The sequence below is a fragment of the Rattus norvegicus genome, chromosome 11 (genome assembly GCF_036323735.1).
Source record: "Rattus norvegicus strain BN/NHsdMcwi chromosome 11, GRCr8, whole genome shotgun sequence".
NCBI lineage: Eukaryota > Metazoa > Chordata > Mammalia > Rodentia > Muridae > Rattus > Rattus norvegicus.
In genome coordinates this window covers 48,228,757-48,256,413 of record NC_086029.1, presented here as the reverse complement: position 1 = coordinate 48,256,413, position 27,657 = coordinate 48,228,757, and the positions used below count along the sequence as shown (strand labels likewise).

The window sequence follows — 27,657 nt, the reverse complement described above, 5'->3', positions numbered from 1 at the left end:
CACACACAAAGACATAGACATACACACAAATATGTATATACACACACTCTTGCACACACAGAGACATATACATACACAATTACTCAAGACAGACACACACAGAGACATATATATACACACACAGGCAAATACACACATACCTATATACGCATAATGTATATTTACATATAAACAGACACAAGCACACACACACACACACACACACACACACACACACACACACAGTTTTGCCCAGCAGGGTAAACCTACGTGTGGTGCACCCTATAAATAGAGTCTTTAGCCAGTGATGAATGGGAGAGCTGGAAGCTGACAGCATCTTAACACCCTGCCCCGTTCTCAAGTGAATCCTCTCTGTGATGTAGATGGGAAAGTTCCACAGCGTGGTGGAGTTTTCCGTTGTGGGGACGGTTCCAGATGACTGATTCTTATCTGTAATCTCAGGGACGTCCCTGGCAAACATCCTTGGGACATCCTTCTTACAGGACTCTTGTGGATCAACCAAACAGCATGCACTTAAGATTCACGTGTCATCCAACGAACAATACACAGCCTTTCTTTTGTATTTCTTCCATGGGTGAGTTCCAGGCCTTGCAGGTGTGTGTGTGTGTGTGTGTGTGTGTGTGTGTGTGTGTGTGTGTGTGTGATTTGACTAGCTTGACGTGGGCTTCCCGAATGCTATGATGAGTGGTGGGGCAGAGACCAGTCATCCTAACTGGAATTTCTGGTGTGAGAAATATGTGTTATTAATACCAGCAGGGTGAACTATTTGGACCCAAGGATACCACAACACTAAGATTGTCTTCTGCACTTTAATTTTTTTTTTACTAAAATTAGACTTCTAAAAAAGAATAATTTTTGTGTTTGTGTAGACATTTAAAAATACATACGTGTGTGTGTGTGTGTGTGTGTGTGTGTGTGTGTGTATGTGAGAGAGAGAGAGAGAGAGAGAGAGAAAGAGAGTGAGCATAAGGTGTGCAGGTGCCCCAGGAGGCCAGAAGAGGATGTCCAATCCCTTGAACTGGAGTTAGATGTAGTTGCAAGCCACCTGACGTGGGTGCTTGGAACCAAATTCAGTTTTCCTACCACAGCAGCAAGTGTGCGTGCGTGCATACCTACACGTGTGTGGTGGTCTCCTCTGTTGTGCATGGCCACCCCTGGTTCCTTATGTGGGTGCCATGGATCATAGCTCAGGTCCTCATTCTTGAGCAGAGGGTGCTATACCAAGCCATCTCCCCTATCCCATTTCTATCGTGTTTTTGATGGTGATGCATATTCCATTTTATAGATGCCTGATCCAGGGATAATTAAAACGGGAGCCATGACTGTGCTGATGTGCTGTTACAGGATGCTCCGTTACTCTTTCCGCCATGGTCCTGTTTCATTTGCAGAGCTCTGCTCCCCTTGGCCAAGGTTCTCTGTGATGCACTGGCCCACATACTCTACACAGTTAATGAGGAAACAAGGGTGCTACCGTCAGGGAATCAGACACGACGTGGGGAGAAGTGAATGATAGCCCACATCTGTTATTACGGTACATTTGTGCAGTTTTGTATTTTACATGATTTCCTATTTGCTTTGGAGCGAGCTGTGAGCAGGCTCATCAAAGGGGGTTTATGGGTGATGAACTCAGGGTGGAGAACTAAACAATGGACTATGTGTTTGTCCAGCATCAGTGTTCTACGTGGCCACAGTGGGACCTGCTGCCCCAGTGGGGGTGACCCTGTATTTTAAGTAGGATGAGAAAGGACATAGTCCTGTCACACATATTGGATGACCCCCAGTGGCTACCAGATTGTTCCCTAACTAGATCTGTCCAGTAAGAACCTCTCTTAAAGTAACATTTGGGGGGGGGCTAGTTCTTAGGGCACTGAGTGACTGGGTGCCATAGCTGCAGGGAAAGATGAAGTGAGCTCCCCCACCTCCACTCCCCAGCGTAAGATTTGGGAAGTGGCATGGGGTGTTGTAATTCGTAGGAGAGCTTTATGCTATCAATAGTCAGTTGGTGTTTATGGGAAGAGCTTCTTGCATTCAATCATCCGGGGCAGCCCAACTTGAGTGCTGTTCTGATGGCATCAGAAATTACTCTGTTTAAAGGTAAAAGTCTGGGGTTGGGGATTTAGCTCAGTGGTAGAGCGCTTGCCTAGCAAACGCAAGGCCCTGGGTTCGGTCCCCAGCTCCAAAAAAAAAAAAAAAAAAAAAAAAAAAAAAAAAAAAAAAAAAAAAAAAAAGAAAAAAAAAAGAAAAGAAAAAAAAAAAAGAAAAAGGTAAAAGTCTGCTAAGCGTTTTGTCACCAGAAACTAGGGATTTTTTAACAGGGGAGTTGCCATTTTAGAGTTCCATGGCAAGTTTTATAACTCTGATCCCCAAATTATTTACGCTATCTTATCATATTTCAGACTTTTGTTCAAGATCAAAATTAGGCATGATGAGAGGTAGGGATAGAAATTTAGAAATTAGATCAAATAATTATAGTGTCTTGTTTCTTTTTATAATTATCTCAAGCGAAGAATCTAGTCTCTAATAAAATAGTATTTTATCCAATCATAAAGGATCATGTGTAAATATTGGAGGGCTGGGCACATGGTGGAGAAAGTTGAAGTGTGTAAGCAGTCTCTGTCTTGTAACTGTCCTGACAATTTGATTTGGACTAGACAGGCACTATGGTGTCCCAGGCAGACCATGGGGGTATTTAGACCTCCCTAAGGAGGGTGCTTGCCCGGCCACAGGACACAGTCAGAATTCAGATGGGTCCATGGTTATTTGATTGCAAAGAAGTTATCCTTTTCAAAGTCCACACCCGGTAAATCCACACAGTGGATCCTGCTTCTGAAGGGCAGTGGTGAACATTTTAGACCACCAACTCTTAGGAGAGAAGAAAACAAAACCAAGCACTCAGTGTGGTGCTTGGGACTTTTGTTACTTTGTTTTTTCTGGGCGCTTGAAGGAAGCTGCGGGGATAAACAACTCAGAACTTTGAAAAATTTAGGGGAAACATAGTTTTAATCAGCCTGACATCTCGTTCATTGTTCAGAGATAAAAGGAGCCTGAAATCAACATTGTCTCAAAGCATAGGCCTGAGAACCCATCAGCCTTTAAAGCACTTACTGGGAATTAGCATTCTTACACATGTTTCCTTCTTGCCATTTAACTTCCCTCTCCTGGTCCCCAACTCCTCTTCCTCCTCTCCCAGCTCCTTTTATCCTCCTCCCCTCTTCCCTCCCTTTCTTTGTGAACTGCTGGGGTTTGAACCCACAACCCTTGACCATACTAGGCAGGGGTGGGGGTGGGGGCACCAGGATCCACCCCAACTCTTCTACCTACCTTTTCTCTCTTTCTCCTCTTTTGTGTATTGTCACAAAAGAGGCGGAGGAAGACCAGGGGCAAACGAGAGAAAGGGGCTGGTACGTAGACTCTCAGCAGAACAGGCTCAAAGTCTGAATGAGTTAGTTCACTGCCTATGTATCCAGTAACCAAGAATTGTCCATGACTCAGGCTCTGGTCCATTGTGCTCCTTGGGTCCCCATGAGACCAAGTTTCATGTCCAAGTTTCACGTGGTTCAATTCAAAGTAAACTGTTATTTCTTCCATAGAACAAGTAATTTCCTGAAAATGAGTAATTAAAGGCCTGAAGTCCTGTGAGGAATGTTCAGGCCTGTGTCAATTCAGCTTCTTTCAGAAGGAAAGCAGAGCTATGGCCCTGAACCTGTAGCTTGGCTTTTATGCACTTAGGGGAACTTCTCCTGGCCTCAGCTCAGAGTTCTGTTGGAATCCACAGTCCATAGCATGGGTGTCTGTCAGAGGGATATATGTTCTAGAATGTTAGAAACTAATTATTTGGTGGGTGGATGTGTCCCCGCACACACATGCACGTATGTGTGACCACACTCGTGAACATGTATGAACACATGTAGTGTGTATATGTATGCCAGTATATAGGCACATATGCTTGCTCAGGCCACCATCACTACTGGATGTTCTTCCTCAGATGCTGATCTGGAACTGGCTGATTGGCATATGCTGACCAGCTAATGAGGTCCAGGGACCTGCTTGTCTCTGACTCCCCAGGGTTATAATTGAAGGTATGTTCATGGTACCCAGCTTTTTGTCTGTGGGCTCTGCGGATTGCACTTTGGGAGTCCTGCTCACATAGTAAACACTTTACGGACTGAGCCATCTCTCCCCAGCCCCTTGGATAAGTGTTTGAAAACAAGATTTTGATCCGATTTTTCCTTTTCTTTACCTTGGTCCCAGCATCTGTGTTTTCAACCAATTTCCTGGGGAGCGAATAATGATTTCACGTGTTTTGAAAGAGAATTCCTGAAGTAGTTCTTGAACATTCCGTGGGGGCTTTGAGTAAATGAAGGATTATTGGTAGCTGGCCAGTAAATTGGCCTTCTTAGACATGACCACGCAGCCATATGAACTAGATCCTAGTTAGTCGTCTGTCCCAGCTGGGTGGCATTCCTGGGGATGGGGTGCTGTAATGGACGGACCCTCAGGCACCTCCCATGTGCAGCCATGCACAGCCTCATCACATCTGTATCCTGCTTTGGTCTGGTGCAGCCTGTCACCCAGAGTCACACAGGTCACACCTGCTGTGACAGCCCGGGCCTCAGCCAATTGATGCCCCTTTTTTTTTTTAAATTAAAAAACTTCTCCTGGCTGCATATCATCAAGAAAAACAACATTGTTTTCAGGGTCTCTTATCTCTCCACTCCCAAATATCCTGTTTCTTTGGGCTGGGCAGGCAGGACCAATAGAAACCTCTTCCTGCCATTGGCTGACTTCATTTCCCAGACTTAGCACAATCTCATCCGCTCTAAACAACCTCATCAAAACTACTTTCTGGTCAGAGAGAAGCAATAATTATTATTAACATTTATTAACGATCAATAAACTTGATTGCATTATGGCCAGCACTATTAAGGTAAGGAGAGGGTTCCTCTATGTTTGACAAAATCTTGTTCTTCTTGCTCTGGGCTTCCTTTATCAAGGCAGATAAGTTAGGGTTGGGCAACACCCCCCCCTACCACAATAGAGGACAACAAGATTTCCTTTGCGCTGCCTAGTAAATTTCCTTTTTCCTACTCCGACCATCCGCAAGGCTTAAAAACTTCAAACTCAGAAAAAAATTGGGGTTTCTAAATTCACTGTTGAGCGCCATGGATTACTTTTGTGAAGGCTTTTTGGAGCACTTCTGAAGTTTCAGCTTCTTTACCTGTTCCTAGCGGTGTCTGGATGTGGGTTTGATACAAGGCAATAATCACAGAGGTTGGAGGGCAGGGTCAAAGAGATGGTCTTGTCAATGGTGAACTTTGGATGTGCTTCGGGGACTCCTCACCACCAGGCGCGCCAGAAGGTCCCCATGGAAGTGAGGAGATACTCGGGTAACAGGACGGACAAATGTTGACCTGAATTGTGGGGGCCTCCATGCAGAGAGGACTCAGGCGTCTCAAAACTGAATGGTGGTAATTGGGTGGGTCGGTTTATGTGTCTATCACAAATAAAGCACCTGTCTTTCTGCGCACTGCAAGCTCTCTTCCCAGTGTTGTGTAGCTCGCGGGGGCTGTAAAGCGGCAGTCTGTTGGTCTCTTTTCTGCTGTGTGTAGCTCCATGGGTTTTTCTTGTAAATGTTTCTAGAAGAAAGCTTACTGTTAAAGTTTAGTGAGGAGACATTGCCACGCAGGTCACGGGTCGAAAACTAAATGCAGCCAATTGTGATGCCCTTTTTGGCTGTCTGTTTGTAGCAAACAGCCAATGCTGATACAGAAACCTGTGGAAATACTTGTCCTAGGAGGTGCTGGGTCTCTTAAACTACATTCCAGCCCACTGGGCTTTGGTGACATTTGTTGGAATGAGGAAAACCAGCAGCCTACATAGACAAAGGAAGCCAAAGAGAGTGTTTATTCGTTGTGTCTTTAGTTTTGTGGCAGGGAGATGCCAAGTGACCTATCTGTCCAGTAAGGGTTCTGCTGTGCTTGAAAACTCATGAGAATTGGGGTTTGCCCATAACGGAGACGAGGTGTCAGAAAACCTTCACAAGCTGATTATATGTATCGTGTCAACTGTGCTTCAGAGTTCCATCCAATTTTCAGTTCTCAGGCTGTATCCTGTAATCCTGTAAGGCTCACAGCAAAGACTGCCATCCGAGAGTTTACTTTCTCTGGCTCCAAGGATTAACTGCAATATGGTGACCCAGAGGGGAATTTTAACACTGGGTTTGATAGACTCTACTTTAGGATAAATGAGTAGAAACAACTTATTTTTATAATTCCAAATGCTGCTTTTTGTGTTACGCTCTAGACTCTTAATTCTGTCCGAATTTTAAAGCAATTAGATAAAATATTCTGTGTAAATCTTAGGTACTTGAGTAGAAGCTTATGTGGGTTCACCCCACTCCCAAAATCAATGCTTTAAAGGGCATGGAAAGAAAAGAGCACCCTGCAGACTGTGGTATGCGTTTGGACAAACTCACCAGTGCGTTACACTGTTTCGTTTAAGACCCACTTGTATGAAGAAGTCACCTTTAAAGTCAGCATGCATTTTTATCTTTGAATACATTTGGGGACAATTACTTGCTCTTTTCGGGACTCTGTTATGGGTGAATTCGGTGTAACATGTGTGTCGTGTGCCTCTCCCTGCAATCGAAATGACTTCCAGTGAATTCTTTAATGTCCCTTGTTAAAGCAGTTTCTCTTGAGAGGTGACTTACTTGAAGATCAGCATTCTGTGAGCTTTCCTGGATAAAGTAGTAAGATGATTTTATGGGTTTGTTTGTGAAATGGGAAAAGAGGCCTTGAGTCTGTTGGCTGCAATTTTAATTATTCTGGGACAAGCCTCAAATTAGCACAGGGCAGTCCTCTGAAATTATGAGGCAGTCCCCACAGGGGGATTTTTGGATTGCAAATACGGTTGGAGTTTTGGGTGTTTCAGTAAATAAATCAATGAGTTCTTTGATTTGCAGGCACCCTGAGCTGGTGAAGCTGGCACACCACCTCGGTGTCGGATTCTTTTCCTTTAGCCACTCTGCCTAAAACCGTGTGAGGCACTTTTGCCGGTATTCTTGCCTGGCTTTTGCAATTTGAGGTAGGGTGTTTCATTCGGGAGAGGTAAGGGTAATTTAGGAAATAGTATTACTGCGCATTCATGGACTTCAGGATGAGACTGAGGGTTCTAATAAAACCAGGATAGCAGCCGAGCCAATGTCTGTCCGAGGGCCGTTAGAAGAAGGCCGTAAGGGCTTCCTAGTGCAGTGCTGAGATATGCTTAACCCTGGAGCCTGTTGCTCTCCATAGAACCCTGTGTACTTGAGTTAGGTGTTTGATTCAGCCCTCCAAGATTTTCCTGACCTCGTTTGTCATGCTGATTGCCTTTTGGGCAAGCTAAGCTCAAGGAATCTTAGCATCCTGCTTTTAAAAACATTGGGAGGAAAATTGAATAGGGTTACAACAGAAGCAGTCTTATCCTGAACAGTTTAAGGAGGCTGTGAAGCCTAGGTTGGAAGCCTTAATTCTAAAGTTGAATCTTGTGTGCGTGCATGTGCATGCAAGTGCGTGTGTGCGTATGTGTGTGTGTATTTGTAGGTTTATGTGTTTGCACATGTGTGTATAAATTGGTGTGCATATGTGTCTGTAGGTTTGTGTGTGTGTGTGTGTGTGTGTGTGTGTGTACATGGAAGTACATGGAGGGAGTAGTGTGTTTAAACAGCAGCTTGGGGTGGAAGCAATTTAGGAATCAGACCGGATGTGGAAATTTCCTAAGGAGGCTCTAGGCGAGTAGGCTCTGGACGGTTGGAAAGTTCCTAAGGAGACCCACAGTCCTCTGAACTGAGGATGATGAGGGAAGGTAATCTCTGCATGGGTTTTTAATGGACGTGGTTACAGAGCTTAACCATGGCTGTGTTTGCTGTAGCTGTTTTCCTCATCTTTCTACTGGCACCAGGAGAGTAAGCATGGCCTCCTTCTTGCTGCTTTGGGGGGATTCTGTGACCCTGGAAGAAACTCCAGGTGCAGAAGTTGTTGTGCTTGGTAACTGTTGCATCCCAGAGCAGCAGCCCCACCCCCACTCCTTCTGCTCTAGTCTAGCCCAAGTACATTAAAAGACAGCTTCTCACAGCGCTCTCTCTCTCTCTCTCTCTCTCTCTCTCTCTCTCTCTCTCACACACACACACACACACACACACACACACATGTGCATCTGCGTGTGTGCAAGCACCTATGTCCACCAGGCACCTTGACTCGTGGCCCCTGCAAGCAGAATTGAAAATGGATGAATCTCTGGGTGTTGTTTAATGCACAGCAGAACTCCCACACGCTGAAAATGTTCTAGAACAAAATGATGTTTTCTTTATCTGTATCTCCTTTAAATTCATTATTTTTTTCCTTCTGAAAAACAAACCTTGATCTTTAAAAACATATTCTCAAGCACATTCATACTCGCCAGTGTTTCTTAGAAAAGGATACATAGAAAATAAAAAATTTGACAAACAACTGTCTTGAGGACAATGTTACTTATGTGACTTTCCTGATGTATCTACTTGTGTCTATGAGACTCTCTGGAGAGCCACAGGGGTCTCTGAAATGTGTAATCTTAGCAACAGAAATCCACAAAGATGGTCTTGGCAGTGTGCGGTATAATACTGTGCTGGCCAGTCTGGTCTAGTTGCTACAGGGACATCAGCTATGGTAGGATGAAACGGCACTGCTTCCTGCTCTGTGGGAAACACCATCAGATCACCCCAGAGGCCATCCCTTATGCTATGTGGCTACACATACCTTGCATTTAAGTGCTCAGCTGTTTGGTGGCTCTGTGTGACTCTGTATTTTTCACCATTCGGGTGGTGACCCTGCCTCATGCTGGCATAAGCCATCTGCGGAGCCTGTAGCGGTCACACAGCAAGTGGCAGATACCGGGCTTGGGACTCAGGTCTTTGTCTCCCTCCATGATGAACTGCCATGCTTCCTGGGGGCACTCTTTGTCCTCTACGTATTTCTCACAACCTAGCTTCAGGAGGAAAGCTCGCAGCCACAGACTCTGCCTGGATGTTTTCACAGACAGAGCGAACAGCAGGGTCACTTCCAGAAGTGACAGCTTAGCCAAGTCTGTGGCAGAATGTACTGGGCTGGGGGAGGTGGGAGCTGGCGGTTAGTGTCCAGTTGCAGCAGGTAGGGTAGAGCGCTATGCTTGCTCGGATGACATGGTCAGGGTGCGGCTTCCTCTGTTCAGAGACCAGGACTCCAATTAGTGATACCAAGAGGCTTGAATGATGTGTCACTCCTTGGTAGCTTAAGAAGGGTCCTGGGATCCTTCACTGTCTAGTTTTCTCCATGACCTTCAAAGGGAAAAACATAATTTTGCTTTGTACAATTTACAGACATAGAATGGAAGACATTTTCACTATAAGGAAAACACAGACATGTTAGAAAATCAATTGAGATTCTCCACATCCCAGCAGACCACAGAGGCTGCTGACCCGTGGTGTGGTCTTTCTGGTTGTATGTGCTTCTTAGTTCTTCTTCACAGCTAACTGTTCTGCTTTCTGTTGTCGATACTGATTTATACACACGTCACCACATGTCATTCTACATTTTTAATAAGCACAATTTTATGCCTTCTGTGTTCCATATAAAATAGATGTCACCATTTACAGTCAATGTTGTGCCGTGGGAAATTCCCTTCCGTCAGTTTCATAGAGACACAGCTATACATCCTCTCCCTGGGTTTTTTTTTTTTTAAAGAGTATTGTTGCTTACAAAAGAAATTTTGGGACTGCCAGGAATGCATATTTTTAATATCTTTGTCAAATTTAGGTATTTGGTCCATTTCACAGACTTTTGCTAGCGGCCTTGATTCACACACAGCTTCTTGGATATTTGATCTCGAGTTTGTCACAGTCAGGGAAGAATAGAAGCTCATTCTCCTCATTTTGATCTGGTTTCGTTTTGACATCTTCTTCCCTTTAGGAACCTGTCGTCCAGGGCAACCTGGACTTTCCTCTTTTATATTTACACCGATTGTCCCGGCATGTTTCCCCGTGGGTCTCCCACGGACCCTGACTGGGGCTGGACATGAGCTGTGTCTCCTTCGCCCCTCACACTTCCTTCTGTTTCATTCCGCTCTTCCTATTGCTGCCCTGGTTTGTTTGAGTCTGTATGCTTAGGAAGCCAAAAGGCTTTGTTCTTAGGACTAACATGCACACTTTAGCATTGCCAGTAGGTGCTACAGGGACTGACAAGTACCAAAACAATGCGTATGAATTAAAATTCCTTACAATTGCTAGAAAGAAGGTAAGGGGTCAAAATAATGTAGCCATCTTAAAGTCCTATTTCCTTCATGGTCTCTCTCCTACTGAAATAAGATGAATTAAATAGACCATGTGTTTAAAGACACACAAATGGTTTAAAACACATAACTATAAGGATGTTGAGTTTGGGATCCAGTTTGACACCACGACACCTTGGGCTGCTTGGCCCGCCTTGTGCTAAATAAACAGGTACAAGGTCACAGGTCCTCAGAGCGATGTGGCTCTGGAAACATTGAGAAGAAGCAGGTTGATCCATCTCCTTTCTCACTGTCCTTGGGGGGTCTCCTTATGCGGATTGTTTCCTGTTTCCCCACTGTTGTTGTTTAAATGTCGGCCTGCGCCCAGATAAAGCACACCAAGCCAACATGGTTCTATGTGGAAAGGTTTAATGAGAGAAGAAGAGTGGAAGAGGGAAGGAACAAAGGAGGCCAGCCATGGGCACGTGGAGATAGACGGGGACACAGAGGGCACTAGAGCAGAGAAGAAGAACAAAGAGCAAGAGAGGGAGAAGGGGGCAGGCAGCCTCTTATATAGAGTCAGGCACAGCTGGCTGTTGCCAGGCAACTGTAGGGCGGAGCATACCTGGCTGTTGCCAGGTAGCTGTGGGGGTGGAGCTTAGACTGAATAGCAATACCCACTGCTAAGTTTCTCTACAGAGGAGAATGGTATATCGGATGATCCACATGCAATACTTTAAGACTCTGGGCAGCGAGAGTTCTTGTAATCATCTGTTATCTGTTCTTACGTGGAAAAAAAAACTCTCCAGCAACCATCCTGTCACATGAAGTAGACAACAAACTGCTGGAAAACTTGGCGGTGACATCTCGCTTCCTCCGTGTGTGCTAGGTGACAGGGACCGTTTTTGGTTGTTTTAACTTTTTGAGTTTTGGAAATGTCTAGCATTCAAGGCAATCCTCCTGCCTCAGCCTCTCCATTGTCACAATTGCAGGTGTGAGCCATCACGCCTGGCTTAAAGGAATAACTGTATAATGTGATTATTTGCTGAGGTACTGGGCATGGAACCCAGGGTGTCATGTATACTAAGCAAGGGCTCCACTCTGTCCTAAGAATTCTTTCCTTATTTGGCAATATCCAGGGGGTAGAGGTTCCTGACTCCAGGTCTGTTGGTGACTGGCTTACGCGTCAAGTATGAACTTCCTTGATCTGCCTCAGGCATCAGTAATGAAAACTCAGGTCAGGGGTTTCCGCTGGGCCCCGTGTCGTCTTTCGGCGGGGTGTTGTGGAACTCAGCCCCAGGAGGAACAGGTGCCATGCTGTTGTGTGCAGATAAGTGCTGAGAGTTTCAGAAAAGAAATGGCCAAAGCCAAGTAAAATTATTTATGTTTTAAAGTGCCACATCAGAATCCAACTATAATATCAACACCAGCACTATTACTTCAAACACTTGGTAGAAACAATGCGTGCTTAGTTCTGGAAAACATGATAGGGGACATCAAGCAGAGATGCTACAAGCTTGGCTGGCACACACTCAAATGTGCATGTGCGTGTGTGTGTGTGTGTTCTTGCATGTGTATTGTGTATTTACATGTATGTGTACACATGTGTGCCTGTGTCCATGTGTATACATGTGTGTATATGTGAATGCGTGAGTGTGTGAGTGTGTGTGTATGTGTGTATGTGCAGGTGTATGCCTGTGTGCATGCGTGTGTGCCTATGTCTGTGTGTGCATGTGTGGGGGGGTGTAAGCATGTGTGCATGTATGTGTATGTGTGAATGTGTGTGTGTGCCAGTGTCTGAGTGTGTGTGTGTGTGTGTGTGTGTGTATGTGCAGGTGTGTGCCTATGTGCATGTGCCTATGTCTGTGTGTGTGCATGGATGTGTGCCTATGTATGTATGTGTCTGTGTGTGTGCATGTGTGTGGGGGTGTAAACATGTGTGCATGTGTGTGTATGTATGAGTGTATCTGTGTGTGCCTGTGTGAGTGTGTGTGTGTGTGTGTGTGTGTGCAGGTGTGTGCCTGTGTGCATGTATGTGTGCCTATGTCTGTGTGTATACATGTGTGGGAGTGTGTAAACCTGCGTGCATATGTGTGTATTGTGAGTGTGTATGTGTACATGCCTGTGTATGTGTGAGTGTATACCTGTGTGCACGTACGCGTGCTGACCAGAGGTTCAATGTTGGCTATTTCCTCATTTACACTGATTCAGCTAAACTGACTGGCCAGTGAGCCCCCAAATCCTTCTGTCTTCTGTGCTCCACTGCTGGGCTCATAGAAGTACCTCGGACTGGATTCTATCTCTTCACGAGTGCTGGGGATCTAATCTCAGGTCCTCATGCTGGAGTAGCAGGAACTTGATGCACTGAACCATCTGTCACCTCAGCCCTCAACAATCTTACTTTTAAAGCACCCATGTCTGTGATTTACCATTTCTTTTTTTTTGTCTTTAAATGGCAATGTTACAACTAGCACATGGAGCCCTATTCATTTTCCTCCTACCATTTAATAAGTGCCATCATGGATTAAACTCTGAAGAGGGTGCCTCACACCTCCTCACACCTCCACATGGGTGTCCAAGTCAGTCAACTCAAATCATCTCTGTCCATTTCGTATCCCTCTGGGCTTTATTCTTTGGATGATATATTTAGTTTTTGACAGTTTTGCATATTTATACAATGCATATTAAGCATAGTCATATACCACTTCCTCCCTATACCTGACCCCTGCAGTTCCCTCACCCCAACTCCCTCCCAACTTTATGCCCTTTTGTTGTTGTAAATAACCACAAGTCCACTTAATACAGTTCATGAGGGCACAGGAGTGTAGCCATGCTTGATAGTTCGTACATGTGAGTTTCCCTCAGAAGAAGAAGAAGAGACTATTGAAACAATATTTCAGAATTTGTCAACATGGTGAGTTCATGTCTCAATTTGAGGTGTGTTTCTTAAGACATTGCTTTAAGGACATGTGGTTTCACGTTGCGTGGCTCTCCTCGGAGGTCCTGTGTGTTCAGCTGCCATCCATAACACAGAGACTGCACAGGACACCACAGCCCACAGTTATCTGTAGCAGGGACGCACTTGATACTTTCTTTCTTTTTGCTATCATTGTGATAGACTCTGTGGGAAAGGATTGGTTTTATCATTCCTACAGGGATGGCAGGCACCGATGCAGTCACAGAAGGGCCATGGGAGAGGGGACCCCTAGGAGGGGGTGGACAGATCCTCAGCCTGGCACAGTGGGACCTCAGTAGGAAGTTGGCCTTCCCTGGACTTAGTTCTTTAGGAGTGAGAGGAGTGGAGGTGGGCGGCACAGCTCTGGTCTTCTTTGGGTTTTGGTGGCTTGTTGATCGTGAGACTCTCATGAAAGGGATCACGGCAGAGCTTCAAACAGTGGGGATTGTCTGTGTGCCTAGCCAGTGGGCTCTCAGAGGGATCCCAGTCTTCTGACCTGGGAAAACCCTCACTCCCACTGTGTTGCTGTAGCGTGGATGTGGGTGGGGCCAGGAGCTCAGAACTCCCGAAGACACATGGGCGCTCAGCCAGTGGGAGTCATTGCACCATGTTCAGGTCAGTTTCCCACCTCATCATATTTTTCAGTGTCAACGCCAATTTGTGAGTTCAGCTTTTCAATATTCAAGGAACTCCTTTGACCCTTTTCTCTGAGGCGCTCTCCTCTCTGTATTATGAGATAAATGCTCTGACAGAAACAGTTGTTCCCAGCACTGGATGCTGGAGGTGACCTGCCCCAGTGCTGGGGAAATGCCTGATGCTACCCTTGCCTGACCTGACCCTTCTCAGAGCAGGTCTGCCTTCCTCCCTCCCCTCCCCTCCCCTTTTCTATCCTCTCTTCTCCTCTCCTCATCCCCTGACTCCCCCTCCCTATCTTCCCTTCTCCTCCCCCTCCCTATTCCAGGCTCCTCTCCCTCTCCCCCTCTCCTCCTCCCCCTCCCCCTCCCCCTCTCCTTCCTTCTCCCTCTCCCTCTCCTCCTCCCCCTCCTTCTCCCTCTCTCTCATTGCCATCACTGCGAACCCTATGGGGGCTTTTATGAAAAACATAAAAATGAACAAGAGAGCAGAAGAGGACCCCTGGGTGTTCAAGTAGCGGAAGGTCCCTGCTGGGACTGGTTCTCCATATCACCCTCATTCAGGGAACTGGGATAGAGCAGTTTTTCAAATTCTCAGTGTTAAAACACGGAGAAGATATCCCAGGAGATTTGGCCTGGACCTCATGCAGAAGTCATCCACACGCCTGGCTTTGACTGGCATAGTCTCTCTTCATCGTATGTGGATGCTTAGAGCTAAACACATATTTACAGCCACCGAAAATTAAAAACATTGCCTAATACAAGTGACTCTCAGAGTCCTGTGGATCTCAGAGTTACTCTTTCCACTAGCTTGAGTTAACAGGGACAGTTGTATAGCCTTGGCTCTTTTTAGGGCAAAGAGGATGAACTGTGAAGGCCCCAAGAGAGAAGTAAAACCCGCATTCCTAGTGCCACCTTCTAGCTATAAATGCCCTGTTGTTGCGTCTTCAGATCCCCGAAAGGAGTTGCCTGCCCAACACCAACCCTGTGTCTGCCCCTTGGACTGGCTTGCTTTTGAAAGCAGAAGCTCATGGCGACCAGTTTTTAAAGTCAATGGTTATGAGAAAAAGCACACAAAGATTTTTTAAGCCCTGTTCTCAAGTGAGGGAAAACATCTTTTTTTAGACCCAGTGTTTACTGCTTTGGTAAACAGCAGAATGCTGCTCCAGCAGTTACCTTGAGGATAAACGGTTTGTAGACAGACACTTCCTACACTCGCTTCCTGTCCTGATAGCCAGGCCAACCAGAGGCACGGGTGGCAGGAAGCACTCCTTGTGGAAGCTTCCTGCCGGAGCAAGCTCTTCTTTAGTCCTTATGTCTTTTCCAGTGGGATCAAGATCTGCTCGGAACTTTCAAGGGAGGATTCTGTCTATTGTAACAGGTGAAGAGATAAAGCTTTAAAGTGATGACCTTACTGTCTGTTTCTCAATCTTGGAATTATCTCATACAGAGACAGGACTGGCGCTGTGTCCTTGGGGGAGGGTGGTAGGTCTCTCCAGCCTTTTTGAGTCACAGAAAGAGATTTGTGGCTCTAAGTTCTCCCTGAGGTTGGATGAGTACAGCCTCTGGGGTTGTTCCTTTAAAGCAATTGTAGAACTAGCTCTCTTTAGTGTGTGTGTTGGGGGGCGAAATCACCAGATCTGGATCCAAAACCTTGTCAGCTCCTCTCGGTTTGTTCTCTGTGCTGAGTTTACACCACTTGTTCCAGGGAGTGAATTGTTTAGGTCCTTTGAAGCAAACCAAATAAGACCACGAAGCACAAACACTGAACAATAGGGAGTCATCCATTACCCATCTACAGGATATGTCCTCGGCAGCTGGCCCTTTGTAGGGGGGAAAATGTATCAAGTCAACAAACAGTAACACTGGACAATACACTAAACACAATAAATAGCGCCCAGGCTTTAGCCTGGCAAAGCCCCAGAGAATGGTGTTCACAGGTTCAAAACAGGGAGCCTGCTGGTCCTCACTGCTGCTCCCCCTCCATGCTGCCCCCCTCACGCAAAGCAAGTGTCTCCTGTGAGGTTTGTAACACAGTGACGAAGACACCAGTGGATAGGCAGTCCTGTAGACACAGGGTCCATAAGAGATGGTGCCTGCCGGTGGGAGCAGAGACTAGCATTCACTCGGGAAAGGTTAGATGAGGGTAGATGAGTGATCCAATGTTGCATGTGGGTGCTTATTGACGTGTTTGTACCCCACAATGATCTATACAGCCCCCCTCTCTATATATACACATACACATGTGTGTGTGTGTGTGTGTGTGTGTGTGTGTGCGCGCGCGCGCGCGCGTGTGTACTGTGTTCAAAGTAAGAGAGAGTTGAAATGGCCCCAAGAGAGAGTTCCTCCAAGTCCCTCTTCCTGCCCCCTCTTTAAACCTGTTTGCTAATCTTGTTCGGGGCCTTGCAGTGTAGAATCTCGGCATCCTGAGTGGAGACAGAGTCTCTTCCTTGCCGTGTGCCAGGAGGCGTCCGCTACACAGCTTTGTTACCTGATAGTGAAACTCCACCAGTCTCCCAGAATCATTGCCTACAGATGTCACCTGCAGGTTCACAAGGTGGCCTTTCTGACCCTCAGTGTCTGGGTGGTTTGCAGAGCAGCATGAATCGTGGCTTACGTGATTTTTGGGTGGGGCCAGAGAGCAGACATGTGTGGATCTTACCTATTGGGTCGCCTCAGAAGTCCACTCGGGCTATCTGAGGATCATTTTGGTCTTGGTTTATTTTCCTTGTTTGGATTGATGTAGGCTCAAGAGGACTATTCAATAAATATAGATAAAACAACAGCAATAAAAAATTTCTCCTTTTGCTACATTTCAAAACAATTATTATACAGGTCTAGAAAATCAAAATTCAGAAACGGAAATCAAGCAACCTTATATCACACCAGCAAGGGTCTCTGGGTGTTTGATTCTTTCCTGATGGTGTGTGATTCTTTTGTTTTCCATATTTGCAGGTATAACATTTGATAAAGGAATCTCATTTTTAAAATGGTCATTTACTGCCCACTTCCCGCTACATAGGCTCCTTTAGGAATACAAGACCCGGGTTCTCTTTCTTTCTTCTTTTCTGTTTGTCTTTTCAGGACTGGGAATTGAACCCAGGACATAGTGCATGGGAGGCAGGCTCTCTGTCTAATCACATATATCCACTCTCTGAAGCTTGTTTCCCTTATGCGATTCAACAGGGCAGTGGTACAGTCTTCCCGTCCTGTGACTGTTTGTAAAGCAGGGTACAAGCCTGAGCTCTGAGCAACAGGGAGCGTAGGTGGGCAAGGGTGGGCTCTCTGGGTGCTCACTCCAGTCTCTGTGTTTTGAAACTTTAAAAATTATTTTTAAATTAAAATAAATTTTTATTATTTATTTTTATTTTATTTTTATCATTTTTTAAAAAAAGTATGTGTGTGTTTATGTATGTATGTATGTATGTATGTATGTATGTGTGTGTATTTGTGTGTGCAGGTGTGTGTCTGTGTGTGCAGGTGTGTGTGTGTGTGTGCACACGCACGTGCACATGAATACAGGTGCCTGCAGAGGCCAGAGGTATCAGATCCCCTAGAGCTGGAGTTACAGGCCATTGTAAACCATCTGATATCAGAGTTAGGATTGGACGTGGATCTGCTGCAGAAGTAGGGTCAGCCACGAGCCATCTTTTCAACCCTGTCTCTTCCATTTTTTGAGGCAGGGTCTTGCTGTATAGCTCAGGTTAGCCTGGAATTAGTGACCCCTCTAATGTTTGGATCGTGTCCCGTCATACTCAGTTTTATTCTTATTTTTAAAAATTACATGCTACATGCTTTTCTGAGGTAAATCAATCGTCTTTCCCAGTTTGTAGTTGATTCTTCTGTTTGTCTTTGAACCCACTGCACACTGGCCATTTAGAGTTTTGTGTAAAACAGGCATGTGAGACATGAGAGACACAGCCATTGACCATCTGGTGGCTCAAGGAAAGACCCAGCCTTGAGTAGTTGAACTCAGATCCCTTTTTTACAATCCCAGGAAAACAAGAAGGAAAATCAAGATGGGGACACAAAAGGCATTGACTCTCTGTCAGACTCTGGGTATGCTCTGGGCAGGGGAGGTGGTGCGGTTCACCAAAGAGGAGAGGCAAGCCAGTGTCTGGAGTGGCCCTAGAGGTGAAGGAAACATGAAGTGTTTACCAGTTCCCAACCTTGGGACCTTACTTGAAAGGAAGTGGCAGCTTTTCAGGAGGCTAAGGCAAGAGGTTAGAATGCTCAAAGACCTGCCTGGGTTGCAATGTGGGTCCCAGTACAGCCTGGGCAACTTTGACCCTGGGTCAAAATAATTAAAAGTAGAAAGAGGGACTAGGGTAGAACACTTGCATCACAAGTACCCTGGGTTCAAGCTTTCAGTGAGCACTCTGTCCATCTGTCTCTGTCTCTCTATCTCTGTCTCTTTCTTACTCTCTCTCTCTCTCTCTCTCTCTCTCTCACACACACACACACACACACACACACACACACACACACACATCTAGGTCACACTACTCATGATCAGGAAACTTCAAATCAGGGCTGTGAAGGCTCAGCTCTTTGAGCCCCAGTATTACCTTACTCCGTTGTGCTGATTCCTGGTAAGACGTGCATCCCAGGTAAACATCGGTTCAATGAATGAGTAACTGCTCCTGTGGTGAGGGTCTGAGTAATCATGTAGATAAGAGTGAGGTGGCACCAGTGAATACAGAATAATCTTGAAGGGTCTGCTCTTTTTCACGTTGTGAGGAATAAAGCTCGTTTTATTTTGGGTCCCTTTTTGAGGCAGACGCACAATTTTAGCATGTATTTTTCTTCAACAAACCTACACATTTCTCCACAGGTGGTTTAGATGACAACTTGCCATTTGCTTCAATGTCTGACTGTACATGTTTGGGGTTACGACCTGAGTCTTCATACACAAGTAGTGACAGAGCTAGTGTGGTGCTCAAGAAAGTTTGTGTACCAGTTCTCTTGTAGCTATGCTTGTGCTGGGGTCAAGACTACTCCAAATTTACTGTGAGCAAGGTTCTGAGGTACAGCACCACATAAGCCAGGTCTGTGAGGCACAGGGCTGCTAGACTTGAGCATCCTGTGTGACCAATGCCCTCTACCCGCTGGTCTCCATCTTACCATTTCCTTTCTGCCCTTGGTTACTGTTTTATTTTCAATTTGATTTCTGCGTATTTAACAGTTTTAGATTCTACCCGTAAGCAGTATCATCCACCCCCTTTCCCTCTGTAATTGACCAGTCTTGCTTAGCATATCGTCCTCAAGATTCCTCCACATGTGAGCAGGTGATAGGAAGAGTTTCACGTAGCCCAGGCTAGGCTGGAATTTCTCTATGTATCTAAGGATGACCTTGAACTTCTGACCCTCATCCCTTCATCTTCAAGAGCCGAGATGATAGTTGTGTGACTCCGTGTCTGGTTTACACAGCTCTGAGCATTAAACCCAGGGTTTCAGGAACGCTGGGCAGACGTCCGTGGAAAACATCCTCAGTTTGGCCTCTCATTTTTCAGAGATGAATAGTTCTGTCCACAGCATGGGTTCTTCATTCTTTCACCCACTGAGCTTGTTTCCCTGCTCAGTGAACCATGTGCTGCAGTGACTGGAGGTTTCTGGGTATGGACGGGATTTCTCTTGGAAATATATACAGGGACTGCTGGAACATATGTTGGTCAGATGTAATGTCCCTAGAACCTGACAACCTGCATTCTCTTGCTCACCGTCTCTTGCCTTTTTGGCAGGAGGCATCAGAACAGGGGTGAACTGACACTTCACCATCCTAGCTGTGGTGTTTATTTCCACAAACATCGAGTAGACTGGGATCTTTCTGTTTACCTGTTGTGCCATTGTTAGGTCTTCTCTGGGGAGGAAAATATGTTTTCAAGGTTCTTTGCGCCCGCCTGTGCTGGCAAAACCGTGCAGAGCCCAGCCGTTTTTTTTTTTTTTTTCAGGGAGCTTCTCTGGTGAATGTATGTGTCTCCTCTGGGCTGTGAGTGGAGATGCCCCTGCTGGAGAATTAGGAGCAGAAGGGTAGCTTGCTTGACACTTGCCATGGCTTTCACTGAGGGGCAACACCCTCCTCCCACTGTTCACATGTGGTCTGCACTGAGCCCTGTGGATGTGTGTCTGGTGTAGTCGATTAACTGAATCCCTTTCGACATGGATTAGTGAGAGACTGTAGAGCAGGTGCTGTGATAGGGACATTTTTCTTCTTCTGTTGCTATAGTGACATGTTTAAAATTTCATTGGCTCTGATTTAACCTCTTAGTCGCTTGTGGTGGTCTCCAAATACCGGTTCACCCCAAAAGTTTTCATAGCAAGTGGAATTTGGTAGCTTACATTACTGGAGTTTTTATACTGTATATACCACAAATAGGAAGTAACCTTCACTAGTAGCCAAGTTTCTATATTCAACTATAAATGGTCTTTATAACAGAGACTAATTTTGATAACAGAGAATGACCGTTTTATTAAATCCTGACAATAAAACTGGATTACTTACTGAAACGTCAAAATGTACAGACATATTATTTGATTTGGCAAGTCTTATGGATTAAATGTTATGTAGAAAATGTTAGAAAGGGGGTAAGGGGGTGGTTTAGTGGTTAAGAGTGATTGCTGCTCTTCCAGAGGACCCAAGTTCAGTTCCCAACCCCGGATCAGGTAGCTCATGGCCCAGCCACCTGCATCTCCAGATCCAGGGGATGTAGCACTTTCCTGCAATTTCCATGGTCACCTGCACATGTGAAACACACATTCATATACATGTGCACATAAGTAAACATAAGAAAAATGAATGGAGAAAATGGTAAAGTTGTAATCTCCTGAGAACCTTGGAGTATTCCGTGATGGTGGTAGTTAAAGCTGTGTGGTTGCGTAACTGTAGATCTGCACGTGGTTTTCAGGAAAAAGGAAATACAGAGAGAGTCCATGGACTCTTTACCTAGTTTCCCTATAAAAGTCGCATCCTTTTGACTTATTCATTTGTAATTCCTTATATATGTGATGGACTTGGACCATCTCCTCCCATTTTCTTTTCAACCCCTTTCTGTCTCCCACGGAACCATTTCTTTTTAGCAGGTCTCCCCTGCCTACTCAAATGTCCTTTTCCTCTTAGAACTGCTGCGTTCAGTGTTGCCCGTACGAGCTGGGCGGGGCCTTATTGAGTCAGCCAGGACAGCTGCCCAGTGGCGACAGCAGTGGACCCCTTTACTTTTTACTTTCTCAGTGAACATTCTTCAGTTGGTCGTTTAGGAGTTCATCTCGTCCTCGTCCCTCCCCAGCTCCTGTAAACTTCCGGGGATGTTACCGAAGGAATGAATGTATGAGACCCAAGATATGTGCAGACTTGCCCCACCTGACTAAAACATGTTCTAGTTTGTAAGGAATCAAAGGAAAGGAAGTGACTTTTATTTGGGAATCGAAATGTTGGAAGCAGCTTGACTGGTCACCGAGAGCCCATTGTGTCCTGGGCTGATTGCGTTTTGGATCCGCACGCTTAATTGTTCTTGGATGATTACAAAAGAAGCAGGATTTTGCTGGAGGAACAAGAATGCATGGAATTAATTGTGGGGTAATTTTCTCGCAATTATTGGCTGGAAAATATTAGGGAATTGCATTCTAACTTTGTTCTGTTGTTTTATTTTGACTTTTAATGTTGTTTTAAAAATCTGATAGTGTTGGCATTTCACCTAGGCTCTGCCCCACAGTTGCCTGGCAACAGCCAGGTGTGCCTGACTCACTATACAAGGGACTGCTGGCCCCTCCTTACTCTTTTGCTCTCTCTTGCTCCTGCTCTTTAACCTCTCTCTCCTCCCTCCCCTCCCCCTCCCTTTCCACATGCTCATGGCTAGCCTGTACTCCTCTCTGTCTCTCTCTCTCTCTCTCTCTCTCTCTCTCTCTCTCTCTCTCTGCCTTTCTCTCAACTCCCCTCCCCATGCCCTGAATAAACTCTATTCTATACTATACCTTCATGTGGCTGGTACCTCACAGGGAAGGGATGCCTCAGTATGGGCCCTCGGAGGTACCTCCTTCTCTCGACATCATACTGCACCTCCACCAAACACCTCTCTCTCTCTCTCTCTCTCTCTCTCTCTCTCTCTCTCTCTCTCTCTCATATTTTATAAGACACAGCAAATAAAGTTTTCAGGAATCTAAACATGCTTGTACTGTTTGTCCCCCCTCCCCCACAGAGTGGCAATGCCCTCTAGGATGTGAAGGGGCACATCTACAGGTACAGGGAGGGCTTCTCCCAAGCAGAGAAATCAAGGCATGAACTCTAAGCACAGGACAGGGAAATCAAGGCATGAACTCCAAGAACAGGAGTTCACATGAAGAAGGTTTATAAAGAAAAATAACACAGTGGGAGAACTCATGACTCTCTGGTTGCTATAGCTGGGGAGGAACTCAGTTCTTGGCATAAACCTAGCACTTCGGGAAGTTTGACTAAGACTGTAAGGCAAATGTTAGGTCACGTGATGCCCTAAACTGGGAAAGTGTTTTGTTGTTACAGACAGTAGCCACACTGGGTTATCAGTTTAACAGGGAAACTCTGACAAAGTACCACCCCCAACCCAGACTGCGTGGTCCCTTCATTCTAACCACTGCCTCTGGCCTGTGTACTCTTCTCTCTCTAATAACGATGCTCTCGCCGACTCTAGGACCGACTTTCAATCAGTGTGACTTTCTTGCACCTCTTCATTACACCTGGCAAGGCCCAACCTCTAAACGGGCTGTGCTCTGAGGTCCCAGGTGTGTGGATTTGTAGGTACACTGTTCAGCCATCACAGGCAAGGAGGAGTGGATGAAGGTCACATCACAGAGGCCCAGTCCCCGCCCTGCACATAGCGTTCTCTTTGAAAGAGCAGGGCTCAGGTCCCTGACTGTTCCTGTCAGGTACAGCAAGGATGCCGGTGGCCTGACCTTCATGACTACATACCAATGACCCTGTATTAACAGTGTTCTAGAAAGTAGAAATGTGATTCATGTTATTAGGAAAAAAAGAATCTTGATAGCGTGCCGGCCGCCACTAGGCACTTGACAGCTCCTGTGTGATAATCAGAATGAAATCACTGTAGGGCGAAGCATTCACCCTGCAGCTGGTTCAGTTTCACAGGATCCCCAGGGTGATGCTGTGGTTTCTCTTATCTCTTGACTTAGTAATGGCAGGAGAAGTGTGAGGCAGACTCAGGACAGCAGAGCACTCCGGGTGTCACTGCTCCAGCAGCCAGTCATCCTTCTCTTTGTCTCACCTACCTGGATAGATGGATGTGCTAGTCACCTCTTAGGAAAAAGTGGTTGCATGACTTTCTTCACAGAGAGGCTTCATAATGTCCTCAGCCCAAGATTGGACTCCTAAAAACGGGCCCACACGCTAACATCACCAGGCTTCATATCTTCGTTCTCGCTTCTGTGGTCTCTGACATCTGCTGAGGAGTCACACGCCGAAGACTTGAGTCTAGAGGTGTGAACTGCCCTTTCAGGTGCGGTGACTCCTGAAGTAACTCTCTCTGTTTCTGAGTTCGGAACGCCATCTTGCCGCTAACACTGGGGGCTCTGTGAGATCGGGAAGCAGGCTGTGGACTGTGTCACGTGCATGCGTTACGTCATCTGCCCATTCTCGCCTCGTCCTTGCACACGCCGGGCTTGATCAGGGATGAAAGTCTGTCCAGCTTACGTGCAGCTGCCCATCTAGCCAGGACACTGAGGAACTCACAAAGTGATGAGTAGAGCTAGGACCACACAGTGGAATCTTCTTCACTATGTGTAAATCGGTGTCGAGTACAGGGCTGAGGTAGGCCCTTTGGAGTGGAGATTAGGACTTCCAAAGCTTCTGCTTGGATGGTCAGGGCTTTTGTTCTCCCTGAAAGGCCGGTGGGCACCAGTAAGCATATGACTGCAAGTTTACCCAGCAAGCCCTTGTTTCTGGGGAACTTTCCCCCAGTCTACAGCAATACTTCTCTGTGCGGCACACACCTGTGTCATGCCATGCTCAGATCCCATTTTTGGGCTGGCTTATACCCAAACATGTGGGTGAGGTAACCGTGGAAACATGTTTGGCTGTGTGCAAGCATATCCCCATCCCCAAGGCCTCGAGAACGTCAGGGCGCACCACTAGGTTGGAAGTGGAGACAAGGGCTCACAGTCCACCTTAAGAGCTGTGTTAGGGCAGTATGATGGCTTTGTTAAAACCCCCGAGGTAGATAAATCTCCTTAGGGCATACTAAATGAATGCTTCCAGATTTCCTTTACTTTAAGATTAAAGATAGAAGCTGTGAGCCCACTCACGGGGCAAGCTGGTCACATGGGTCCTTGGTCCCTGCATGGCTTTGCGTATATACTTAGGTACACCTCGTCTTTTTAATTGTCCAAATACTGGCTAGGGTAGGTACCCCATATCTGTTTGTGGCCAGTCATGGATATTATCTGGTTTACCTGTTTACCTAAGCATCAGATGCATGGGCACAGCCCAGAGGCTCAGCGTAAGCTACTCCTAAAGAAAGCTAGTGCCTGCTCGATAAGATAAAAGGATCCTGCTCGGGGCTCTCAGGGCTATTTTTAACTGGAGCTTTCCCAGTAGATGCCCCAACCCTTCTTTCAGTGCTTCACCGGGGGTGTGGGTGGAGGGGGTGGCCCTTTGGTTAGCTCCATCCTTACAGTGTGTGCTGATAATGATGAGATCACAGGTCTGCTGTTGATGAAGCCAGTAACTTCTCAGAGGTTAAAGGGGACAGCAGCTCTGTCTTTCAGGTCACTAGCTACATGCAAATGGTTCTGTGGTCCACAGGCAAGGAATGTAGAGGGAGACCACTTGATTTGTTTCCACTGATACACAGGGGGAAAGAGAAAGCTTCTGGTTGCCCCCCAGAGGTAGACAGCCCTAGAGCAGCTCTGCTTTGTTCTCCTAAAGTTGGACATTTTTACTTCCAAATGCCTCAGTGGGGTTTTACACTCATGACCCCAGCTTTCCGAACCTGAGGGCAGAGGTTACCGGGTGGTCATCAGGACTCTTCGGCTGTCCACTTTGTTTCTGAACTTGGTCATCGGTGCACATCTGTGAAGGGGCCGTTGACGTGGAATTCAAATCTGGTTGTTTAGTCTACATGGAGCAGGGAAGGATTCTGTCCCTTTAATATTTATAACGGTTGGACAGAACTTGCCGGGTGAAGGTTAATTGCTCTCCAGTTTAAGCAGTTCTCTGCCCAGATGGGTTATCAGGGCTGAACACTCGTTACAAGATTAATCTCATTTCCGACAAGACTTCCCTTTCCTTCAACTGATTTCTGCCCAGCCATTGGGGCTGTCATCAGCCGTTAAAAGGAGGGTGGGTCGCTCTGGGACAGAAGCACTGGTATGCACTGAAACAATACAGAGCAGTATCCTATCTTGGGGACATCTTTAGGAGAACACATTTCAGCCCCGTGGAGAAGGCCATGGCTCATAAAAAGCAAGGACAATTGGAGCACTTAAACCGATGTGCTTGGTGACAAATTCCCAAGGTGATTTCATGTTCCCTCCCTTGCTGCAGGATCCCGTCCTGGACACCGATCTACACATTGGGGGTTGTTGGTTTGAAGGTCTTCAAACAGTAGTACCGTGATCAGTTTCATTTCTGAGAGCCCCACCTAGGCAGGGAGCAGCTTACACATCACACCCTGCGCCATTGTTGTGAATGGGAGGCATAGCTCAGAGGAAGCTGCCTTCAGGGACTGTAGTCGAAGGCCCCAGGCAGCAAGGAGTCTATGTGCTTCCTCCCACTATGCGCTGTGCACCTACGTGGTTCCTTCAGTGAATTCCCGTGAACACCCAGGTTTGTGATTAATCTCAGAGGCTTCGACACAGCGAATACAAACCTGGTCTAAGAAGAACATGCTGAGCTCTTCTCAGGTTGCTTCAAGACGTTCTTCCAGAAACATGGCAGTCATTTCTGTGTGATGTGTGAGAATCGACTCATTCAGCTGGTCAGCAATGGGATGCCGTATGTCCGCTAGCTGAGGCTATACAGGTGGATATCCTGGTCCCTAGTCCAGCGAAGATAGAGAAGGCAGCATCAGGGCAGGGATGTTGCACACAGAAACTGGAATAGAGCTGTACTGAGGTGCTATACACCAGGAGGCCAGAGGCACTGGGTCAGAGCCAGTGCTCCGTGGAATTAGGTGACCGTGAAATTAAGGTGACCAGGGTAGGTTGGTAGGCAGACGTGCAGAGCAAATATGAGAGCAAGGAACAGTGAATACCAGGGCCCTGGGGCAGGGACAGCCTTGGGTGGTCTGAGGACAGCGTTCCACAGATCACCTGACTCACAGAAGAGACGGAGGTGCTGAGCACCCTGATAAAGGGTCCCCTGATTTGGTTCTGTCACATGATGTTAGACACCAGACCTCTCCATATTGAGGAATGTACCCTAATTGTGGGAAGCCAGTTAGGTGCCTTTGACAGGAGGCTAGACTCAAGGACGTAGCGCAAGTTTGAAATCACTCAGGTTACACTCTTGCGTCGTGGACCTGATTGACCCTGGACTAGCCTGGCTTTCGAGATCTCAGGCTTCCTGAGCTGTATGACATGGCTCTGAGTTCTGTCAGTGGGGGGTCTCTCAGGGACCTCTCTTCCATGGTTGCACTCAGTAGCGCTCGAACCACGCAGCTGCGCACGATAGAATTCTGATACTTGCTGACCTTGCCAAGCATTCATTTCTCGGTCTTTAAAATGGGCATTGCTGTGGTGCCTACTTAAAAGGTTGTCATGTGCGGCATGTGGTTATACATTCGCTCCTGCAGGCCCTTCTGAGGGAGCCCACCATACAGTGCTTGTGTTACTGCAGTGAGCTGTTAACAGTTAGAAAGGTCTGGTTCTGTCTGCATGTTTTCTTTTTTTTTTTTCTTTCTTTTCTTTTTTTCAGAGCTGGGGACCAAACCCAGGGCCTTGCGCTTGCTAGGCGAGCGCTCTACCACTGAGCTAAATCCCTAACCCAATCTGCATGTTTTCTTGAGTCAGATCCATTCATTTTTCTGAGCAGAATGTGATGGATTCCCACTCAACCAAAAGACATTTCCAGGCACATGTTCATGGCATACTCTGTGTGCCTCACAAACCAGTATGTGATTTGAAGAGATTGTGTGTGTGTGTGTGTGTGTGTGTGCGCGCGCATGCAGGTGCACATGTGTTTACATGCGCATATATATATGTGTATGTGCATATATGCATGTGCATGTGTGTATGTGTGCATGCATATGTATATGTATGTTCATATGTATATGCACATGTATATATGTGCATGAATACATGTATGCATATGTATGTGTGTATATATGCTTGTGTGTGTGTGTGTGTGTGTGTGCACTCACATATGTGTGTATATATGAAGGCTGAGAGACCAAAACTGGGCTGACAGCTGGTAAGCCCCAGTGTGTGGTAGCCAGGCCGAGCTCTATACATGGGTGCTAGGAACTGAACTCATCCTTGTGCTCTTTCCCATGGGGCTATCTCCCCAGCACTGCTTGAGGAGATCTTTAATCCCAGCAAAATCATGTGGTATTTAGAGAAAGTAGCCAGAGAGAAGTGGGACTGAGGCTTTTGGGTGACATCTCCTCTTGCCTCTGAGGCATTGTGTCACCCAGTGCTATGATGACAGGTCCCTCTTGGGACACACAGATATGCTGCTGCCCAAGTCCAGAGAAGGACACTTTGTACTGCAGACACTGCTCACTATGTGGTCCCAGTCACTGGGAAGGGGGTGTCTGAGAACTTGGGTCTCCTCGCCCTCCCTTCCTTCTTGGTTTCTCTCCTGAGAAATTCCCCCATTTTCCTTCT

At 46.4% G+C, this 27,657-nt stretch overlaps 1 protein-coding gene across 11 annotated transcripts in view; it reads left to right on the top strand.

Moving 5' to 3' along the window:
- Positions 1-27,657, top strand: part of Erg (ETS transcription factor ERG) — a 222,324-nt gene that overhangs the window by 114,059 nt on the left and 80,608 nt on the right. For 2 of the 11 annotated variants that reach the window (XM_063270256.1, XM_063270254.1), the window contains exon 1: positions 4,770-4,927. The exons of 5 other annotated variants lie outside the window; for them this stretch is intronic. In XM_063270256.1, the coding sequence (XP_063126326.1) occupies positions 4,910-4,927 (18 nt within the window). In that variant the 5' untranslated portion in view covers positions 4,770-4,909. 11 annotated transcript variants of the gene reach the window in all.